The 24,036-nt window shown below is 57.9% G+C and overlaps 1 protein-coding gene across 20 annotated transcripts in view; it reads right to left on the bottom strand.

Moving 5' to 3' along the window:
* The window catches only part of PDGFA (platelet derived growth factor subunit A), a 35,515-nt gene that overhangs the window by 1,113 nt on the left and 10,366 nt on the right, over positions 1-24,036 (bottom strand). For 7 of the 20 annotated variants that reach the window (XM_074314074.2, XM_074314078.2, XM_088798836.1 and 4 more), the window contains one exon: positions 17,896-18,022. In XM_074314074.2, the coding sequence (XP_074170175.2) occupies positions 17,896-18,022 (127 nt within the window). The other 13 variants (XM_088798837.1, XM_088798835.1, XM_074314079.2 and 10 more) reach the window with 7 other exon arrangements.

The following is a 24,036-nucleotide window of genomic DNA, read 5'->3' as shown; positions in this document are numbered from 1 at the left end:
GCCAGAGCGTGGTCTTGTCAGGGGCCTACGCTGACCCTCCAAGTGCCTCTACAGTCACGAGTTGGCGGGATTGGGGAAAAGACTGAGACTCCCTGTTTGGTGGTGTTGTTGTCACACAAAACACAAAATTAATTCAGCCATTTCTCCTGACCTCGAAATGTCGACAGATACATTATTCATGTCTTTGGAATTCATTCTCCCAAACATGTACAAAAATAAACTGGGCTTCCTCCGAAGAGGGGGCTGTCTCACCTGAGGAACGAGACTGCTGGCAGTTGCCACAGGTCCCCCTGCAGGCCAAGACATCTGGGGGGGGGGGGGCAGCCGTGTGGACAGCTTGCCATCAGTGCTGAAGACACAGAAAACGTCCTGTCCCAGGCAGAGAGGACACAGTTGGGAGGGGGGACGAGGCTCTGGGACCTGCACGTCTGACGTGCTTTGAGACCTCATCAATCCCCACCCCCACTGCCCGCCCCTCTGGTAAAAGTTTGCTGAACCAGAGGGTGACCCACGGGCTCCTAGGGGCTCGGCACAAACATTCTGTGACTAAGCCCAATATCCTGGTGGCTTCCTTCCGTTCACCTGGGACCGGGGCCTGGGCATCTCTCCCAAGGCCAGTTGTCTGCTGCCCTCGGGAGCCCCGGGGCCATGCGGGGCCACCCCTCAGGGTGGTGGAAGGACCAAGGTGTCCCAGAGATTTTCAGGGACTGAGGGAGGGAGGGGCGGGCATGGAACTCACTCAGCCCATATCTTTTCTGGGCCATTCTCAGAGCATCCCCCAGCGGCTGACGTGCCATCTGCCAGCCACAGGTGTTCTTTGCTGAGGTGCAAAATGGCATGTGGACAGCTCCTGTGTGTGCACATGGCTCTAAAAACCCAGCACAAAGACAGGACACACCATCCTTTCTCGAGGGCCCTGCTGTCCAGAGAGAGACAAACACACCTCAAGAGTGACGCTGGCTGGTAAACTGAGCAAGACATGGAGGTTTGGCAGAGGGCAGGGGTGGGCGGCTCTCTTTCCACCTGGGCATCATCTCCTGACACCTGGCCACATCCCTGAGGCGCCCCAGGCCTGACTTCCTCCATTGCTGGCTCAGGATGACAGTGGCACTGCCGCGCCCCTCACCAATATGCTGGACATGCCAGCACTTAGCGAGTGTTCACACAGCCTCACCAAGAGCCCCTCCACTGTCAGCTGGGGGTCAGTGAGGCGCCCCAGGTGGGCCTCAGAGAAGAGGCCCCTGCCAGCAGCCCCGGCACAGACATGTGAACACCATGCAGGGGATGGGGCCAGTTGTGGGGGCCAGCCACGTGCAGGGAGCACCCCCTCCCGGCCAGCCACGCGCAGGGAGCACCCCCTCCCGGCCAGCCACGCGCAGGGAGCACCCCCTCCCGGCCAGCCACGCGCAGGGAGCACCCCCTCCCGGCCAGCCACGCGCAGGGAGCACCCCCTCCCGCCAGCCACGCGCAGGGAGCACCCCCTCCCGGCCAGCCACGCGCAGGGAGCACCCCCTCCCGGCCAGCCACGCGCAGGGAGCACCCCCTCCCGGCCAGCCACGCGCAGGGAGCACCCCCTCCCGGCCAGCCACGCGCAGGGAGCACCCCCTCCCGGCCAGCCACGCGCAGGGAGCACCCCCTCCCGGCCAGCCACGCGCAGGGAGCACCCCCTCCCGGCCAGCCACGACAGCTGAGGCCGCTGGACCTCCTCCTGCAAAGTCAGGCCCATGTCAGTTTGGCCAGAAGAGGGTGAGTCAGGAATCAGGGACGCCGTGTGGGCCTTGCTGAGAGGGGTCCCCCAGAAACTCCCGCTCACCTGAAGCCTTTAAGCGCTGTTTGTGAAACACTTTCGGATGCTCAGATGGGGGGCTGTCGAGGGTCAGGGGACAGTGGGAGGCCCACTCCCAGCTGCTGGCCAGGTACAAAGTGGGGTCTGAGATCCAGAGGGGCCACCGGGATATGCACTCCATGCATCTAATATACCTGCCCTAGACACGATGGGCGCAGGGCAGACACTGCAGCCAGGGTACCAGTGGGGAGAAAGCAACACCCCTGCAAACAGGAAGCAGCTTTGGGGTATCAGCAACCAGACCACTAGAGAGGAGCGCTGAGTCACGAAGAGGACTTCCGGCCCCGGGCAGGGTGCAGACAGGCCTGGGTGCCCTGGGGGCTGACACCACAGCAACACAGGCCCAGGGTGGGAAGAGGCAGGGGTGGGGGTGAGGGCCATCCAGGTCAGCCCTGCCTCACACACCTGCCCGAGGTGACAAAGCTCCTGAGTCTCCCTGGCAAGTCCAGGGTATGCAATCCCCTGAAGCAGCCTGTCCTCGGCCCAGGCTAAACCAGTCTCTGCTCAGCCCCCAGCCGCAGGCCACGTCCAGGCTGCTGAGCGAAGCCAAGATTACAGTCTCCTGCTGGAAGGAGGTCAGGCAGGCCCAGCTGGAGGACAAGAGGAGCGGGCCCGGCAGGGACCCAGGGGGTGTGGCGAGCTGGACGTGCTGGGGGGTCTTTTCCACAGCTGGCCACCTTCCATGCTCAGGCCACGCAAGGCAGCCACGGCTCCCACAGAAATGAAGCCCAGGCCAGTTTCCCTCAAAGACCATTGGAACAGGTGAGGCCACCACAGCCAGCCAGGTCCCCGGGAGCCAGGCCGAGAGCCAGGCCGAGTCTGAGAGCAGGGGAGCACCTCACACAGGCCGGCCTCCGTGGGAGCAGGAAGGCCCTGGCACTGGGGGCAGGAGGCCAGCACCCGACCTGCTAATTGACTGCTTCCAGGGCGTAAACAGCAGCCCCCCCAGGGCTCAGGAGCTCTGACGGCCTCCAGACAGGGCGTCTCCTCTGAAGAATGGCTTTGTCCAACTTGTTTTCAGTGTTTGGAAACTGAAGGTGACCTCACCTAATCTCTCCATCTTCTCACCTCACAGGCGGCTCTTTAGCAGAGCTGGATAGCAGGTGGTCTGGGTGGAGGGCAGGGGGAGGGGCAGCTGTCCTCACCCCTCCTCACCCCTCCCACCACGCCCCACCACCTGCTCAAGACTGCTTTTGTCAGCAGCAGAAGCCCTCCTAGTTGAAAGAAGGCTGCCCACAGCTGGTCCATCTTCCCGGACACGCTCCCCCTGATTTGCCCACCCTGCTCGTCTGGGGTCCAGGCACGCTGGGCGTCTTCCCTGATGCCACCAGACCAGGCTGGGTGCCCTCACCTGCCCCCACCCCAAGCCCCAGAGAAGCAGAAGACCTCAGAGTTTAAGCCCAGTCTGGCCCATGTTCACATTCTGACTCCTTCACTTGCAAGACTTGGGTCAAATTCCTTACTGAACCTGCCCTCTCGTCCCCTCCTGGACAACAGGTTGTTGGTGGCACTGATCTCATGGACGACTGTGAGAACTGACACACGAAGCCCCTGACAGGACACAGCATCAGGGTCCGAGCAGTGCTGGCCATGGGGGCCGTCTCTTCCCTCAGCCTACAATTACGTGTTCATCTGTGTGACTAATGCTGGACTTCCTCTGAGTGTTCAGTGCCAGGAAGGCAAAGATGACGCCTAGCACAGTGACAGGCCCTGCTAGGTGTTCAAATGTTTGTTGGGTGCACGGATGGGTGATGGATGGATGATGGATGGATGGATAGGTGGTGGATGGGTGGGTGGATGGGTGGGTGGGTGGGTGGATGGATGGATATGTGGAGGATGGATGGATGGATGGTGGATGGTAGAGGGATGGGGTGGTGGGTGGATAGATGGATGGTGGATGGATGAATGGATGGATGGATGGATGGATGGTGGATGGATGAATGGTGGATAGATGGATGGATGGATGGTGGATGGCGGATGGATGGATAGATGGATGGATGGTGGATGGATGGATGGATGGATGGATGGATGGTGGATGGTGGATGGATGGATGGATGGATGGTGGACGGTGGATGGATGGATGGATGGATGGTGGATGGATGAATGGATGAATGGATGGATGGATGGATGGTGGATGGATGAATGGTGGATAGATGGATGGATGGATGGTGGATGGCGGATGGATGGATAGATGGATAGATGGATGGATGGTGGATGGATGGATGGATGGATGGATGGATGGATGGATGGATGGTGGATGGTGGATGGATGGATGGATGGATGGATGGTGGATGGATGGATGGATGGATGGTGGACGGTGGATGGATGGATGGTGGATGGATGGATGGATGGTGGATGGATGGATGGATGGATGGATGGATGGATGGATGGATGGATGATGGATGGATGGATGGATGGTGGATGGTGGATGGATGGATGGATGGATGGTGGATGGATGGATGGATGGATGGTGGACGGTGGATGGATGGTTGGTGGATGGTAGATGGATGAATGGTGGATGGGTGGATGGTGGATGGATGGATGGATGGATGGATGGATGGATGATGGATGGATGGATGGATGGATGGATGGATGGTGGACGGTGGATGGATGGATGGTGGATGGTAGATGGATGAATGGTGGATGGGTGGATGGTGGATGGATGGATGGATGGATGGATGGATGGATGATGGATGGATGGATGGATGGATGGATGGATGGTGGATGGTGGATGGATAGATGGATGGATGGATGGATGGTGGATGGATGGATGGATGGTGGATGGTGGATGGATGGATGGATGGATGGATGGATGGATGGATGGTGGATGGATGGATGGATGGATGGATGGTGGATGGATGGATGGTAGACAGTAAATGAATTAATGGATGAGAGACTCATGGGACCAGAGAGGAGCTCCACTCTGATATCCAACTGAGGTTCCAGCAAGGGGCTCCCAGCCTGTGCCAGACAGGAGGAAGCACCTTCCCACTGACCAGTGGATTCAGGCTGACCTGGGAGCATAGCCTTGCGTAGTAGGGTTCTAGCCTTGGATTCCTCAGGGCTGCCAGAGACAAGGGCTGTGTTTCCTGGGACAACTAGAGTCCTTCCACTTCCCACTCCCAGTCCTCAGGAGAGGAAGAGGCACAAATGTTACTTGACCTGCTGCTGGGAGACTCAGACTCCAGGGGTGGGGAGAGGCCCTAGGAGGTGTTTGCTCAGGGTGGAGGGCTGAAAAGTGGGAACCGACATCAGAGCAAGGCTTCCCCCCACAAGCCACAGCCCTGGGGGGCTTGGCCCCTCCCTGCAGGTCCTCCCTCTGTCCCCTTGGCCTAATCCCCCTCCCCAGACTGCCACGGGGCGGGTTCCCACTGCAGTGGCACTACAGTATTTTGTGAAAAACCCATTTATTGTCTTCACTGCTTGGGAAGTTATAATCTCAAGGCTGCAGCTTCCTAAGGCGTTGCCATGGAGATGAATTTTCTGTCATAAATAAAAGTATTCTGGGGTCAGGAGATCTCAAGCATAACTAGGACAGATTTTGAGGGGGAAAATGCCAGAATTTTTCAAACACATGAGACGATGATCTGGGCTGCTTTTCTCTGGAGGCTGTTTTCAGGCTGCCATGAATTTGGCACAGAAGCCCAGCCAATGCGGGAAGTGGGTGTGTCCCTCCTGTCCCCCATCCCCCCGTGAGGGACTAGAATCCAGAGACCTGGTGTTTGAATCCAGGTTGCGTTGCTGAGGTGGTGTCTGGGGGAACCAAAGATGGGGTGGTTCCCAGGGGTCACTTTCCCCCTTAGGCCCCAGCTGGTTCACCCCAGAAATCCTGACACATCCCTCAGGCTGCCGCTCAGGGGCTCAGGGGCCGAGGGCTCATGGGTTCAGGTGTTTCCTGTGTGACTTCCCAGGTGCCAGCCCGTCAGCACACTGCCACCAGCCCCATGGAAGTGGCGTTAAGGATTTCCTTTGTTCAGGGTCACTGCAGGTCAATGTTTGAAGAGGTGGGGAGGCAGGAGGAAGGTATGCAGAGCTCAGGGGCCTCGGAAGCCACCCAGGCAGACAGCTCAGGCCCAGCCAAGGGCTGTTTGCCAACACCCCCCACACACACATACACACCACACACTACATAGACACACACACACCCCCACACACCACACATACACACATACACCCCCACCACACACACCACACATACACACACACACACACCCCCACACACACACACCACACATACACATACACACACACACCACACACACACATACACACCCCCCCACACGCACACACCTCCACCACACACACCACACATACACACACACACCCCCACACATATACACACCACACACACATACACACACACACCACACACCCCCACCACACACACCACACATACACACATACACCTCCACACACACACCTACCACACACTACAGACACACACACCACACACACACACACACACACAAACACCACACACACCACCACCCCACACATACACACACACACACCCACCACACACACACACCACTCACACACTACACACACCACACACACCACACACACCACACACATACACACACACCACACACACACACACACACACATACACCTCCACACACACACCTACCACACACTACACAGACACACCACACACACACACACACACACACACCACACACCCCCACCACACACACCACACATACACACACACATACACCTCCACACACACACCTACCACACACTACAGACACACACACCACACAAACACACACACACACACACACACAAACCACACACACCACCACCCCACACATACACACACACACCCACCACTCACACACCACACACACCACACACACACACCCCACACACACACACACACCACACACACCCACCACTCACACACCACACACACCACACACACCCACCACTCACACACTACACACACCCCACACACACACACCACACACACCCACCACTCACACACTACACACACACACACCCCACACACACACACACCACTCACACACTACACACACCACACACACCACACACACCCACCACTCACACACTACACACACCCCACACACACACACACACACACACACACCCCACACCCCCCCACACACACACACATACACACACACACACACCCCCACACACACACACACACCCCACACCGGTATTAGGTAAACAGTCCTCTAGTCCTCTGCCTTCCCCACCCACCACGCCACGCGCCGCGGCGCCATCCCTTGTACAGAGGCCCATGGTCCTGGGGCTGCTGCCCCCTGAGGCTTCTGGGAGGGAGCAGCTCTCGGTGCTCAGGAAGGTGGTTTTAAAACATTGAGGGAGGAGGAAGGCCTGCTCTGGTGGGTGATGCCTTTGGAGTCTGAGTCCTGGGCTGAGGTCCCTGTACCCACTGCCCCATGTGGGAGGGTCCACCTCTCATTCAAAGGTCCAGCTAAAAAGGCCTTAAAATGCCTAATGGGAGGTCCTTAAGAAAGCCCTCCTTAACCTGCAAATACTCTGCAAAGCCAGGACATGAGCTCAGGCCCAGAGGCTGAGGCTGTGCCCTGTTCCCTCCAGCCACCCAGACATGCTTGCAGCCCGGGGCTTTTTGCCTCTTGATGAATTGTGACACTATTTATTCAAAGGTCCAAGAGGACCAAACCAACACAGAAGGTGGGCTGTGACACCGAGAGGCCAGTGTGCCAGGACCACCACACCACCACTGCTGGGACCAAACCACCACTGCCGGGACCACATCACCACTGTCTGTTGACTAGGGCTGTTCCCCATCCCTGAGGCCAAGCAGGGACCATCCCAGTGGCAATGATCCCTCAGGGCTATGCTCACATGGCATGTCACCAACGCTGGCCACCAGCCTGGGCATTTCCTTTTTCTGCAGGAGGGTTCTGTCTCCACATGCTTGTGCAGCCCACACCGCCACCCTGAGAAGGGCACTGGGGTACACATACACTGCCAGGCCTGGGCAGGGTTGCCCACTGCCGGGCGGGACAGCAGGACATAACAAGGGCCTTTAAATGTGTGCTTCCACTTCTAGAAAAACTGCACGCCCAGGATCAAAGCCAGATCCTGCAGGGAGCTGGGGACGAGGGGTCACCTGCATGGCCAGCAGATGGGGGACTCCTGGGAAGCCAGCAGGAATCATAGTTTTGAAGAATATTTAACAGTCTGGGAAGGTACATGTCTCATGAGCAGGAAAGAATCACAGATAGAAGGACATGCGAAGAATGCTCATGGGAAACTAGTTAACACTCCAGACCAATGAAAACAGGGTGCAGCCAAAACAACGCTCAGAGGGCAATTTATGACTGCAGACTCCTGTATTATAAAAAAGAAAGATTTCAAGTCAATAACTTAACCTTCCATCTTAAGGAACTGGAACAAGAAAAGCAAACTCAGCCCAAAACACACAAAGGAAGGAACTCATACAGATTAGCGGGAGACAAATAAGATAGAGTAGGAAAATAACAGAGAATATTAACAAAGCCAAAAGCTGTTTGAAAAGATCAACAACACGGATGGATCTTTAGCTACACTGATCAAGAAAAAAAAAGAAAAAAAAGAAAAGAAAAGAAAATGACTAAAAGCAGGAGTGAACCAAAGGAACATTAGTACTAACCTTACAGAAATAAGGAGAATTAAACGGGAATACTCCTAACAATGGCATGCCAAGAAATTAGATAACATAGATGAAGTGGACACATTTCCAGAAACACACAAACTACTGAAACTGACTCAAAAAAGAAATGACTCCCAGCAAAATGCAGATCTATAACAACCAAAGAGATGGAATTCATAATCAATACATTTCCTACAAGGAAAAGGCCAGGACCAGATGGCTTCATTGTTGAATTCTCCCAAACATTTAACAAAAATAACATCAATGCTTCCCGAATTCTCCCAAAAAGAAGGGGAAGGAACTCGCTCTCATAGAATCGTCATTTTTATGTGCTGATACCAAAACCAAAGACATCACGAGAAAAGAAAACCGTAGACCACTATCCTTCATGTATAGACGTAAAAATCTTCAGGCCGGCCCAGTGGCTCAGGCGGTTGGAGCTCCGTGCTCCTAACTCCGAAGGCTGCCGGTTCGATTCCCACATGGCCCAGTGGGCTCTCAACCACAAGGTTGCTGGTTTAACTCCCACAAGGGAGGGTGGGCTGTGTCCCCTGCAACTAGAAAACGGCAACTGGACCTGGAGCTGAGCTGCGCCCTCCACAACTAAGATTGAAAGGACAACAACTTGACTTGGAAAAAAAAGCCTTGGAAGTACACACTGTTCCCCAATAAAGTCCTGTTCCCCTTCCCCAATAAAATCTTAAAAAAAAAAAAAAAAATCTTCAACGGAATATTAGCAAACTAGATCATGGGACACCTAAACATAATGGTCATATATCCAAACCAGGTGGGATATATCCCAAGAATGCAAGGTTGGTTCAAGAGACACAAATCCATCTGTGTAATGTATACTGTGCTAATAAGGAAAAATCATCATCATCTCAGTTGATGCAGGAAAGCATCTGACAAAAATCCAACCCCCTTCATGATTTAAAAACACTGGACAAACTAGAAGGAGAAGGGAACGCCCTCACCCCAGTAAAGGGCACTGATGTGGAACCCACAGATCGCACCACATTTAAAGGTGAAAGACGTAAAGCTTCCCCCTGCAGGTCGGGAGCAAGATGACGGCTGCCCTCCCCACTCCTAGCTGCCTGTGAAGGTGGCTCCGGCTAGGGCAAGGTAACAAGAAAAAGAACACACATCCGGATTGCAACGGAAGATGGGAGTGCCTCCTATCTGAGCATGATGTGATCTCGAATATACAAAACCCCCAGGAATCTACGCACACACATTAGGGCTAAGAGACCAGTCGGCGAGGTTGCAAGATACAAGATCACGACGTGAGAACCGACTGTACATCAACTGCTATGCACCAGCAATGAACAACCCAAAAACTGAGTCAAGAAAACAATTCCGCTTACAACAGCATCAGAACGAATACACTACGTAGGAACAAATTTAACAGAAAAGTTGTATGACTTGTACTCTGAAAATTACAAAAACATCACTGAACGAAACTGAAGACCTGAAATAAATGGAACGACATCCTGTGTTCGGTGTTGGAAGGTGTAATATGAAGGTGATGACCCCCCAAACTGGCTCACAGATTCAACACAACCCCCATCAAAATCCCAGCTGCCTTTTGTGCAGAAATTGACAAGCTGATGCTAAAATTGAAATGGAAAGACAATGAACCCCAAACGACCAAAGCCATGCTGACAGCGACGAACAAAGTTGGAGGGCTCTGTTCCCTGATGTCACACTTACTATGAGGCGCAGCACTGGGGACAGAGTGGCCGGGCACAAGGACAGCAGGCCAATGGGCGGCCCTGAGAGCCCAGAAACAGACGCACCTGGTCTGGTCAGCTGGTGACGGGCACGGGTGCCCAGACCTTCAATGGGAGACAAACAGTCGCTCAACAAATGAACACCTGCTCGTTCACATGCAAAACGACAGCGCAGCCCTGTGTCACGCCACACACAGAACTTAACTCCAAATGGATCAAAGACCCAAACAAAAGAGCCAAAACTATAAAACTTAGAGAAAAACATGGTCAGACGTGTTCATCACTGTACCACCTGAAACCGCCTTGTGCACAAAATTTGGGGCAACTCCGACCACTATGCGCTAACCCCACAGTTTAGTCACCACAGGTCAGGGGACTGAGGTCCAGAGAGGGGGGACTCCATGTGAGGTCTCCAACTGCCCTCTTCAGCACCAGGCTGATGGAGATGCCCTGGGACGCACTCTGAGACAAGAATGAATAAATGAACAAACAAATGAGCTGCTAGAGCCCTGCAGCCGGAGCCACAGCCCTCCAGACCGTCTGGGATGTGGGTCCGGCTTTCAGTCGTCTGGTGGGTGCTGTTTGGAAGACCCCGGCTCCTGGTTCCAGAGCAGGGGACAGCAAGGAGTTGGCACTGCCAGGCCATGAGAGGGCAGGACAAAGGGCCCTGGACCAGCAGAAAACAGAGAGTAACTCTGGGGTTAGGCAGAGTTCACGGGCGCCTGTGCTGCTGAGCCAGGAGACATGATGTCTTGACAAGGTACAAGAACCTCAGAGCACAGGTCCTGGCAAGTCTGCCGAAGCCTGTTTGTCTCTGGAAAGGCAGCTGCAGGAAAAAGCCTGGGAGTCCAGGGATCTCAGCCCCGCTGGTCCCTGGGAGGTTTGTTCTCCAGGGGACACCTGCCTCTTCTCCCTGAGGGCCTGCAGAGCTGAGCTGGGACTAGGAAGGACCCTGGGGCGGCTAGCTAAGAAGCCAAGGTCCCAGGCCGTCCCCAGGCAGCCCCAACGGAGGCCTGCCCTCAAGCACCTATAGCAGCTACCCCACTTTCCCACAGAATGGCCCCGAGCTGCCACAGGATGATGCCCAGCCAGGCCCCTGCACAGCCCGAGAAACCAGCCGTGCATGTGGGGGTTGCAGCACAAAGCTGGAGGGGCTCTGAGCCCAGCCCTCGCCCAGGCCCTGCGATAGGCCCCAACACTGCACAGAGCACAGCCAGCCCTGATCCTGGAAGTGGTGATGAGGGCAGGACCAGGCGGCCTTGTCCCTGACAGAATGACGTGAGGTCTGAGAAGGTGGCCTTGAGGCCCAGAGGGCCCCAGGGAAGGGTGCCTGGGACTCAGCCCCTGCTCCGTGGCCAAGGGCTGGGCAGGGATGGGTGCAGCCCCAGCAGAGCTCTCCTGTCCAAGCCTGAAGCCTGCCGTGCCCCCTCCCGGGACTGCCCGCCTGCCTGCACACTGAGCCGACGTGGCACAGCTGGTGGCAGCGGTGGCAGCAGCGAGGCGCGTGTGGCGCATAGGGGCAGGGACAGCCCCAGGCTGCGGGACGCGTGTGCTGTGGGGGCAGTGCTCCCAGGAGTGTTGCCCACCAGCCGGCAGGTGGAGTGGACGGCAAACACCCCACATTTCTTACACATTTTGGGGACCTCGAGGGCTTGCTTGTAAAGTCACCGTGTTATTCTACAGAAACCACACACTTCACACTCCAGGGAGTGGGGCTGCCGTGACAGGCCAGCCCCTGCGTGCTATGGCACCTGCGAGGCCAGGCAGGACCCTGGCCCCCAACCCAGGGTGGACCTGGGGGCTCCCGTCAATGCCCTCACAACCTGAGAGCGAGGCCCCAGCGCCACGAGGACCCGAGAACCTGGGCTCTGAGCTTGCTGCCAGGCCTTCCTTCAGGGGACCCCTGGTGACCCAGAGAGACAGAGCCCGCAGCCCTGCCTCCAAGGGTCTAAGCTGGTGAAGGGAAAACAGGGACCTGGGGAGACACTCAGCTGGAGGCGGCATGCGGGGCACGGTGACCCAGACATCCCGGGAGCTCAGTCCTTGGGGGGGGAGGCCACCTGCCAACCGTCCCCTTCATCTCAGCTCTTCTTGGAGCCACACAGCACAGCGGGGAGTCACTTGGGGTGGGTGGACGGCTGGGATTGAGGGGGACAGTTGGGTCTGACTTCAGCCCACGGCTCACAGTCCCTTCATCTAAGCAGCTCCATCCTCACTCCTCCATGAAGGGATGGGGTGGGGGGACCCCAAGACCTTCCAGAGGGTTTGCAGCAGACTAAGCCCCCTCATTACCTACACCATGGTGACCAGCACAGCCACCAAGTGATGATTTCCGAGCAGAGAAGTGGCCTGTCTGCCAAGGTCATGTGGTTACACTGCTGGGGGTGCCCAGGGCAGGCAAGAGCCCACAGGGCCACATGCTGACGGCCCCAGCTGTGGCTGCCAGGACACACCTGCCTCCCTCCCAGCAAGCTGTCTGCTGCCCCTCCCCCAGGGAACTGTGTTCCCCCATCACTACTCTTCTGTGCAGGGTCCCTCCAAGAGGAATAAGGACATGCAAGGACGCAGCTGTGTCTAGAATGGGGTGGGGGGGACCCAAGGCCAAGCGTGGAAGATCACACTGACATGTTCTTGGGTCCACACGCTGCTTCCTGTGCCAGACTGGAAAGCAAAAGTTAAGGGGCCTGTCACCCAGAGGTCGTCTGAGCCCGCCCTGGGCCAGCCAGCTGGAGTAGGAGACCAGGGGAGCCTGGCTAGCCACTGGGAGACAGCTGCTCTCCAGCGAGGTCCACTCACTTCACAGACCAGAGCCCAAGGCCTGGACCAAGGGGAATGCCCCATGCTACAGGAGTCCCCACCCGCCTGGAACCTAGACCTCACAACTCCTGATGGAACCCCCGATGCGAGGCGAGGACGGCTGTGACCAAGGGACCAGGCTGTGACAGATGCACAGGTGGGGGACCGCCACCCCAGAGATTGTCCTTCTGCAGTGTTGGGCCCAGAACCACAAAAACAGGGACATGCCAGCTGGGGCTCCAGGTCCCGACACCCCCGTGCCCAAGCGGCAGCCCTACCCTGCAGAGGCACACACTGAGGCCGGACAGAGGCCTCTGGCTCGGGACCCAGGGCTCGCGGACACACAAGGGCAGCCCACGGTGGCGGGTGGGCAGAGCCCAGGAGCAGAGCCTGCAGCTTCTCCAAACTGGTGTCCTCACTGGGGGCAGGAGGTCAGACTGGCACCGTATGGCCCAGCTCTGCCCAGTAGCACAGGCGTAGGTAAGAGGGCGGGAGGAAGGCCGCCAGCAGGCCCGAGTCCCTCTGCCACTGCTGGCCTCTCCTCGGGTCCCCACACACCTGCACACGGGCTTCCTTCTGCGCTGCTCTGACACGTACATTGCTCACCAGATGGTTTTATGGCATCTCACAGGAACACAAACACATACATTACACGTTTGTGTCGGGCAGAGTGGCCCAAACAACACAGCCCAAGGCGCCCAGCATGAGTCCACCTGCCAAACAGGGCACTTCATTCCAGGGGGCAGGCGGGAACCAGGGGACACGGCCACTGTGCTCACCCTCACGACTTCGAGACGGCGTGCTGAGGGATGGAAACTCTGGGCTGAGGGTGCGGTGCTAAAGGCACCCCTGTAAAAGACCCTCCATAAACATCAACACCAGACGCACGCCCGCCAGCGTCCCACAGCAGCACACGTCCTTACGGCCACACGAGCCTTGTGGCTTGGTTGGGACAGCAGGCCATGGGCAACACGGGTGCCCGGGTTTACTGGCTTACGTTCAGGCAGTGAGGCCAGAGACCAGACCACTTCTGGACTGAAATCCTTTGTCCACTTGGCTGCTCAGACGGGCGCCCGGCCTCCACCTGTGCGAGGCCACATGCACTGGCAAGGTGGCTTCAGCGGTCTGTCTCCAGCAGGTTTGAGTCCCAAGGGCAGGCTGCACTCTGCAAGTCCTGGTTGTCGTGGGGCGGCCCAGGGGCCCCACCGGCCCAGAGAGCAGTCATTCCCCAGTTGTCTCGCAGGAGCCCCAGCCGCGGGGTTGTGGGCCGTGACACGAGATGGGACCAACATTCAGTGAGGCAACTAGAAAAATGTGACTATAAAATGCGTTTCGTGTATGGGTTTTGTGGGGGTTTTTTCCCTTTTGGTTCAAAAAAAACAAAAAAAACATAGCAGGCTCTCAGGTATATAAAACTAGTAATATTAGATAAAAATACAAACTTCACCTTTACAAAACAAAATTAACACACACACACACATTTCTGGTAAGTACACGTGAAGCATAACACCTTACCAAAAATAAAGACTTTAGGTTCCATCCAAACCCTGCAGCAGGAACAGCATCGCTGTCCTCACGGGAAGGTGGCCTCCAACGGCTGCATGTAGCAAACGGGGGAGCCCTGGGGGCCGGGGACAGGGGACCAGGGATGGCACCTGATTGGATCACGCACAGTTCTCTCGAAATGGCTTAAACTAAAAAGTAAAATAAAATGAGGCAAGGAGAAACATGGGAAGCCAGAAACATTTAGGAAATGATGCATAGGTAGGTAGACCATGTTTATTTTAATACATCTCATTTGTTTGCATCCCGCTAGGAGAAACACCGTCCCACTGTCCTGACGGTTACAGCAGCCTGGTGTTATCGGTGTAAATGTCATCCAAGAGATAATTAAAAAAAAAAAAAGCTAGGCAAAGAGTAAAAAGGAAAGCTTAATAATCACTTTATGGTGTAAAAAAAAACCCACTTAAGGCTCTCAGAAGGTTTCTGTATAGACTTAAACACTACAGCAAGGAGACGTGCTTTCTATAGTCCCGTGGTGGCATCCGTGGCACTCCTGGCCCCAGGCCCGCAGAGCTCGCCGCACTGCACAGGCTTCCAGGAAAACCAGGCTCTGTGTCCTCGGCAGCAGCACCTGTGGCCACCTGGACAGACTCCCGTGTGCTGGCGCGTGGGCCACAGCCCCCTGGGTGCCCCTCCGAACGTTCCCGCAGCTGTTCAGGTACGTTGTGGGTCAGTGTCGCCGCCAAGCTGCATGGTCTTGTTTGCTCTCTTTTTGACAAGGAAGCGCCTTATTGTTTCACCAAGTGCTACAATACTTGCTTTGATGTCACATTAAACAAACGTACACTGTCTCTTTGTTCTCCAGAGTGCGCAGGGAGACAGTTTTTCACGGAGGAGAACAAAGACCGTACGCGGGTGGTAAGCACCGCACAAGTAGGTTCAGGAATGTCACACGCCATGTACATCCGTGTCCCGGGAAAGGGCAGCTAGCTTAGCCTCACCTCACATCTGCGGGGAGAGGGAGAGACAGACACTGAGGCGGGGCCGCGAGCACACACACGTGGATGGAAGCCAGAGTGGGCCTCCAGCCGACCAAGGGCACGCACACGCACACGTATGTGCCACAGAAAGTCTTCGGCTTTAACATGTTCGTGAAATTCTTCAAACCAAATATGTCTCGTTACATCCTGATGGGAGCAGGACGGGGCTCTCAGCATTTCACAAAAGAACACGGCTCAAGAGCAGGTCCCAGTCTCCCATTGCACAGGTAAAGGACACCAGGACCCAGAAAGGTTTTTGTCTTTCTCCTCACCTTCCTATTTCTTCCAGCCTAGGGTCTGATGTGCTTTCTGGAGCTCTGGCAGCCACCTTGGACCATGAGGCAACTGTGGACACTGCCAGCCAGACAGAAGGGGTCTCTGACCGGGCAGGTCCACACTGAGCTGTGAGCCAAGAGCAGCTCGTGTCCATCGTAACATGTCACCTGTCCACTGCTCATCCTAACCCTCGTACCACCCACACGCCCGGAGCCTGAATGCCAGCAGGGCCTGGGGGAGCAGGGATGCCCGCCTGTCCCTTGGGGGTCTCTGTCATCGGCTGGACCATGGAGCCCAGAGCCCAGTGGTCTGTAGGCAGGACGCACAGACAGCACACGACCCCCGGGCTGTGCTCCTGGACTAGCAGAGGCCAAGGCCACGCAGCCACTTGGGGCTGCTCCAGGCACCCATCCCCATGGCCTCTCCTCCTCAGAGAAGCATCACGAATGCACCGGACCCGCAGGCCTGCAGAGCGCCTCACCTGGGAGCTTCCTGCTGTGACACTGCCAACCGCAGCCCAGAATCTCAGACACCTCTTAAGACTTCCTCTCGCCACTTGTTTTGGATGCCATGGGCTCTCACGCGCCCAGAGGCAGACAGGCCAACACCAGAATCAGGAAGGCTTGAGACCACCTTCTTCATGCCGACTGTGGCTGCCCAAATCTCATGCACTGGGAAGCAGCGCGCCTCACTGAAAGGCTGTACTTCCCAGGCTCCCTTGCAGCTGAGGGATGGCCAATGAGATCAAGGCCAAAGTCGCTGGGTGGGATTTCTCTAAGGGCTCGTTTTACCCTTCTCCCCACTTTACTTGCTTTAAGCCTGGAGTGTGGATGTGATTTCTGGGCTTCAGCAGCCATTATGGGCCATGAGGCACCTCTGAGGATGGGTGGCACCAGTCCCGGGTAGATGAGGGTCACCGATGATACCTCAAGACTGCCATACCTGCTCTGGTCTCACTGTCTTTCTGTGAGTCGTGAATGTCTACCTTATCTCAACCTTTGTTGCTGCTGCATTACCAGCAGCCAAACACAATTTCCAGCATCGTGGTCAACTACCCTACATGTTAATAAAGCATTTCCAGACAGGACCTGCTCACCTCCAACAACCCTTACCTGCAATCTCTGTAAGTCTGTTTTTCCGTCTGTCAAGTGGGGTGGGTAACATGCCCGAGCTGCCCCACTGCTGCTCGGGAAACCCCAACCCCTCCACTCACGTGACGTTTTGCCCCCCAATCAACGAAGACCAAAGCCAGAGCAGGGGCTCAGGGCTTCCCGTGCGGCGGGAGGGGAGGGGTCGAGGACAGGAGCAGGAGGCCCACAGCCCAGCCAGACCCCAGAAGCTGCAATCAGGCCAATCAGAGGGTGTCCTTGGGGTGATTTGTCCTGATCAGCAGTGCACCTCCCACCGCGGTCATGGCACATCCAGCTGACAAGACAGCTCCTACCTGGTTGGCTCGTTAGGTGGGTTTTAACCTTTTTCTTTTCCGCTTTTTACCTGACTCCCTACGCCTTCCTGTTAACAGAAGGGCACGGCGGGTGAGCAGGCCTAAAGGAGGACTCAGGTGGAAACTGAAACAATAAACACCTGAGCTGTTTGTCTTTCTGGAAAAAAAACTCCATTAGCGCTTGCACAGACACACTTCCTGGTCCCTCGAGCCAGGCCTGACCCGGGCTGCTTCTGGGCAAAGTCTGCTGGCGGGGGAGGCTGAGACCCCCACCGGTAACGTGGTAGCCCAGGTCCAGTCCCTGCCTTCCCACCGGGGTGGGAACCCTCCTCAAACACGCCTGGCCTAATTACCACAAAGAACCGCCGGCCAGGGTGGGAGACTTGCACGCACACCCACCCCTCACTCAGGCTTGGACCTGTCCTGCCAGAGCCACACAGCTTGTCCCACCTCCCCACCGGTGCCGGGGCGGCAGTTTGCTTCCCCAGGGCGCTGACTGGCCTCTCTGCAGCCGCAGGTGCCACGACCCCCGAGCCCCACTTCCTGGCAGCAGCCGCGGGAGCTGGGCTCTGAGGGCGGCTGTGAACACCCCGCGGGAGCTGGCCACTCACCGGTCTCCTCCTCTCGGTACTCCGGGTTCGGGTTGGCGGTCGTGCACGTGCACTCCAGGTGCTCCTCCAGCCTCACTTGCACTTCTTTTAACTTTGGCTTCTTCCTGACGTACTCCACCTTGGCCACCTGCCGAGACAGCAGGCCCAGCTGTGAGCACTCAGGAGGGCGGGCGGGCGGCCTGGCCTCGGGCCTCCTCCCTCCGCCCGGTGGGAAGGCAGGAGCCAGGTGAGACTCAGGTGAGACTTGGTGCAGCACAGCATTTGTGGTTGGTCTCATTTTAACTGAAAGTAAACCCAACATGCGTGCCCGGAGGCGTGCAGGAGATACCTGGAACTGGGGGCCCTGGAGGCGGGGAGGCATTTGCTTCCGTTTTAAGGATTTCTGGGGCAACAGGAAGTTTTTGCATGGCATTAAGTTATTAAAGGGGAAACGCCGTGGCTGAGGTACACGGCACTGCTGCCTCTGGCTGGTGGCCAGGCATCGCCCTGCCTCCTGCCCGAAGCCCACGGAGGAAGCAGTGTGGCCCCCAGGGTCCACAAGGAGACTGTGTGTGTCCGGATGTGAGAGGCTCCAGCCCAGGACCCTACAGGATCCAGGTACCACACCGCAGGCCCCACGAGGACCCCTCCCCTCCCCCAGGGCCAGTGGGCCAGGCCCATGGCACCAACAGCCTCAGTCCAAGGCAGGCCTGAGGACTTCTCGTGCCCCCAGGCCACGGGTCTCTGTGGACTTGGAGGAAGCTGGCCTTCTCAGAAATGTGGGCAGAGGCCCTGGGGCCCTCCCCAGAGGAGGTGGGGGGAACCCAAACGGAGCTGCTGCCTCCTCTTCAGTTTGGGAGAAGCCAACAACTGCCCTAATTCAAGGGCCTCGCCAGCTGGAAATTCTCGGCACAGGATCACATGCGGGCCTGCCTCCACCCCGAACCCCAGGCGCTGCAGGGGGACTGGCCCAGAGTCCAGCTGGAAAGGCCCCAGGCACAGCTGGGGGGGAGGGGGCGAGAAGTCAAATCCCCAGGGGCCCCAGGGAACTGGCTTGTCTGCTGGGAACGCAGCTCCACCCCCCACACAGGCACACACACGCCCGTCATGGGACCTCAAGCACATGCACGCACGCACACACACACACACACACACACACACAGTGCACCAGCATACACCTGGCTCCACACTTAACACACAGCAACAGTGAGCACTGCAGAGGCAGCCATGCCCCCTCCATCCCTCCCAGTTTGTGGAGCAGGAAAACACTAAAGCAACACTCCCTGCCTCCCTGCAGCCCCAGTGGGATCCCCACTCCCACAGGCCCACAGCCTGTGCTCTGGTCTCCGGTCTTTCTGCTGGCCCCACACCCCCACGCAGCGTGGCAGGCACTGCATCTGTGCCAACACTTGGGGCCGGGGCCCAGCCCTCAGGCATACCTAGCCCACCCCTCGCCGTTTGCCTGGGAAACAGGTGGAAAGGGAACAGAGCCCATAGGTTACACCCTGAGCATGTGACCTGCAGGGCCCATCCAGAGCTGACAAGGGGCGAAGGGGACCCAGGCCCAGAGCAGAAGCCCCCAGGTTGTGAGAGTCCGGATGGGGAGGAGCGGGGAGGGACCCTCCTCCAGGCTCCTCTGCAGCGGAGGAGGACCCTGGGCAGTGGGGTTGGCCCTGTACCCTGGCAATGGGGCTCCCATCACACAGGTCAGCAGGCCAAGGCTTGTCCAGACCCAGCCGTGACTGACCCACAGAGTGGCATCTGAAATGGTATACATTGCATGGCCTCAGGTGTGAATACCAGGTATGGGGAGGTGGAGGGGGGGTCAGGAGCCAGGCCAGGTTTGGGATCAGGCCAGGGAGGTTCCCTAAGTCAAGGTTGGAGAAAAGGTGGCCTCCAGCAGGAGCAGCCACAGGCTGGCCCGCTCCCGAGAGGCCTGGGATGTGGCTACCCCTCCACCTGCCCCTTCCCCAGGGCCCTGGTGCCAGAGAGGAGACTATGGACTGTGGGGCAGAGCCTCTGCCTTCCCGTCTGCTAAATGGGACCATGGGTCACAGGGTCATGGTAAGAAACAAGGTGACGTGTACAAAAGCAGCTGGATCCTGATGGGGCTGCACCGCTTCTGGAGCGAGTGCCCCTGGTGTTGGCACTTCCACACAGCACCCCAGCTTACCACAATCAGCCCTCAGCACCCCCAAGTCTGAAGCAGCCAGCCTGCTGGCCCGAGAGTGAAGTGGGGTCAAGTGATCCCCATGAGGGTACTGGGTGGGCTGGGCCTCAGCAGGCCTCCTGCCACCCTCCTCAGTTAGGAGGTCTAGGTCTGCCTGGGTGGCAACCAGGGGCCCCATGCAGGTAGGTCAGAGGTCTGAGTGCCATGTACCCCCCACAGCCACCGTCCTATCCCCCCGGCCTGCTGGGGACACGAGAGGGCCTGCTCTGTTTGGTCAGCAAGCATCATACCAAGTTTCCTCTGTGGGGCCGAGACCCCCCAGACTCCTGGGCAGAGGCGGGTAGAGGGGGGCAGGCTTGTTCACCCAGGACAGCCTGGACACCATGGAGAAGGTGACACCCCAGAAACTCCACCCCACCCCAATCCCTTGGCGAAGCACGCAGTACTGGCTGCCTCAGCCTGGGAACCCACTTTCTCCTCAGACGGGCCGTTTTTATCTAAGAAAACAAACAGCGATTTACAATGGCACCTGTTTCGGGGCATTCAAGGGCTTTGCAAGGATTGCGGACGTCCCGCCACCTGTCTGGCCCGGAAACGGCTACATTTTCCCTAAGAACATGCTGTGAATATTAAGTTCTCAGAAGCGTCCTCCACACTAGCCAGGTCCACAGAATGGATCCCCTGTTCCCACACTGGAGCCAAGCAGGCTCCCCATGTCCCTCCCTCCTCTCCCCGTGTGCACCTCGGTGTCTGGGCTACACCTTACAAAGCAGAGTCCAACTCCTCAGTACAGAGGGTGCCTGCCCTCAACCCACCTGTGTACCATAGGCCAGGCCACCCAAACATACCCCCCAAGAAGGGACGCCCAGCACAGAAGGCAAGTTTCTGCCACTCACCAGCATCCCAGGCTGGGCCGCCATAACCACAACACAGGATGCCACCCAGGAGGGCTGGGGACAGCCACACCTGCCGAGGACGCCCCAGGTGCTGGGGCCAGGGTCAGGCAGAGCGTCATCACCAAGAGAAACAGCAGCATTAACAGCCCCTGTGCCAGTCGCTGTAACGCTCCCAGCAGCCCTGCGAGGGCACAGTTACATCAGCTTGACAGATAAGGAAACTGAGGCAGCAGACAAGCCTTCTTTGTTCGCTGGAGGCCGGGACCTGGGAACAGCAGAGGCCCTGAGCTCGTCCGAGGAACTGTCTCGTCAGGCGTGAGGGCTCCAGCCTGCTGGCACTCCAGACACAGCATCCCCATGTTCCCCTTCCCGGTCCTATGTCCACCTAGAACTCAGCCGACCCCAGGGCCATTTGGGCAGACCTCACCTGGTTTAATGGCCGGAGTGGAGGCAGCCCTTCTCCTCCCACCTGGCCAGAGGCCAACGCAGCCCGGGGAACAAGGACCCCAGGCTCCAGGGCCTGAAGGCTGATGATCAGTGCCCCTCGGGCCATGTCCAGCTCCCCAAGGCCAAAGGTATTGGGCTCTCTGACCGCTACGGCTCTCCCCAGGCAGCCCTGCACCGCGGGGCAGGGGCTCAGAGGCCCTACCCGAGACCTAAGCCCCCAGGCCACCGCGTTCTCCCCCAGGCCCATAAATTGGACCCCACACAGCAACAGCTGGACCCTGCCCCAGTGTGCCCCTCCCAGCTCCATTTCCAGGGCGCAGAGCCTGTCCTGGGCACCCAGGTGGACACGCCCAGCCTGTCTTCCAGAAGTCTAGCCAAACAGGGCCATGTCCATTGCCCGCACACAGCCGCAGAGCTGGGTCCTGGCTCCTGGCTGACCAAGGTCATTTACTGATGAACTTGGGTTGGTGCGCACAGTCTGCCCTGGAACAAAACGTGAGCCCACCTGCAATGTCCTGAGATCCCCACACAGGAGACAGCTGCTCAGAGCTGCTCCTACACCCTGACCCCACTGAGGCCCATGCACCCCAGCGCATCCACACCCAGCCTGGGGGCGTGTGCACACCCAGCCTTCAGCTAGCACAACTGGACAGTCACTGGCTGGGCCTCAGGATGACCGTGCCCAGCCTGTGACCTGCACGCATAAAAGCCCTTGGACTGTGGATCAAAAGGCCATAAACCCCGGAAAACCTGGGAAGTGCCATTGCAGGACGGGCGGGGGAGCCACAGCACCTCCCACAGGCCCGCTCTGGGGTTCCGAGGGCTGCGCTGCCTCCACCCCAAATGGAGCGGGAACGGCATCCACAATGGGCCTCCTGTTCCCACTGACCTTTTGTCCCCTCTCTGCCAGAACCCCCGCTGTCTGGGGCCGGATGTTTTCCTGCCAACCCTCTGACGGGTGGGCAGGGAGGGAGAAGGGGCCCGGGTCTGGGCAGGGTGGGGTGCGGGCGTGGAACCAGGCCGCCTGGGCTCCAGATGCACGACTGAACCCTCCCTCTCAGGCTGACCACCACGCCGTCTGGGCAGATGGATGAAGGCTGGGCAGGCCCTGGTACAGAGCACCCCTCCCAGACAGGCCGGCCTCAGACACCACCGTGCTGCTGGGACCCCTACTGGAGTCTCTGGACCCCCACCTACCTACTCAGGTGGGCCAGCAGAGAGGCAGACACTCCCTGGTCCTCACACTATGGGGAGCAAGAGTGGGGTCAGGGGGAGGCCCTGGAGGCCGGAGAGCCCTTCACTGCAGCACCCCTGCACCTCCAAGCCCCGTCTCAGACACCCTGGTGCCCGTATCTGGGTCCATCTCATCTAAAGCACCCACTGCCTATGCCCGAGAAAAAGACCCCAGGTACCCGGATTCTTGGGGCTCATAACACCCCCCAACATACCACAAGTGAGGACATTGAAACCCCACAGGGCAGAGGCTGGCCGGGGTCACAGAGTGGAGACCCGGTGGGCAGGGCCGGTACGGGGTGCACAGGGCTTGTTCCTCGAGCCTCCGTTTCCTCCTTTAACAAAGGGGTGGCAATGGGGGCCCTGGGGTGCAGAGCTGGCTTCAGCACCAGGAGGGGCCCTACTGCTGCAAGTCTGGAGGCCTGACTCAGGTTCCCACCTGGGACACCTTGGCGTCCAGGGGAGTGTCAGCCGGCCCGGCAGCCCACGGGCAGTGAGCCATGCAGCGTGCTCGCTCAGCACGGAAGACCTGCAGACACCACGTCGAGGTCAAGTCCCACTTATGGGTCTAAAGGACCTTTGCGTATGACACGTGGCCGGGCCTGCTATGTGGTCTGTCACTAAGAAAGCTTTCTCCCCTGAGCTTTCATGGGGACCACAGACCAACATCGAGGGGCCTAGACTGGCAGCAGCCTGGAGAATTTGAAATAATTTCTAGTCAAGAATAAGTTCTATTGCACCCCCAGATCTGACATCCCCACTCGAGGACAACGGGCCCACCCTGTGCAGAAGACACCCTGCTGCCCAGGTCCTCGCAGGGTCCTAACGCACCCAGAGCCAGTCTCCAGGTGTCAGCCTGATGTTAGAGGAGCCAAGAGACACCCTAGAACCACCCTCCAACCCTATCCTTTGAAAAGGGCCACACAGGGACTGATGCCGAGACGTACAGCACGCCCTGCTCTCTCAGGGGCTCACAGCCCAGACACACAGGGCCATGCCTCAGACCGCCTCACAGGTGGCGCAGGTAAGCCCAGGCCAGGAGGCGCAGGCCAGCAGGTCACAAGCCAAACCCCAATTTGGCTGCCCAGAGCGACCTAAGGCAGAATGTCCCCAAGGACTCAGGAGAGGAGCACAAGGAGCCCCCAGAGTGGGAGGGTGACCTTCCTGCATCCCCCCAGGGCTGCCCTTGGAGGTCATCGTGGCCCGCCCCTGCTTGAGGGAGGGCCGTGCCAGATGACCAGCTGTGTGCAGGCTCCCAAGTGACTACAGGTGGATGGCGAAGACAGTCAGCCGAAGCCACCGGGTCCTGTCTAAAATGAGGGGAGGGGCTTGGCCTCGGATCCCGGCACCCCAGAAAACCCATCCAGACAAGCACTCCCAGTGGAACAGGGTACGCGCCCCGATTTACAGATAAGG

The sequence above is a fragment of the Rhinolophus sinicus genome, chromosome 5 (assembly GCF_057876585.1).
Source record: "Rhinolophus sinicus isolate RSI-liver-muscle chromosome 5, RSI-T2T, whole genome shotgun sequence".
Taxonomy (NCBI): Eukaryota; Metazoa; Chordata; class Mammalia; order Chiroptera; family Rhinolophidae; genus Rhinolophus; species Rhinolophus sinicus.
The sequence above is the reverse complement of the archived record's forward strand: the minus strand, read 5'-3'. Positions and strand labels throughout refer to the sequence as shown.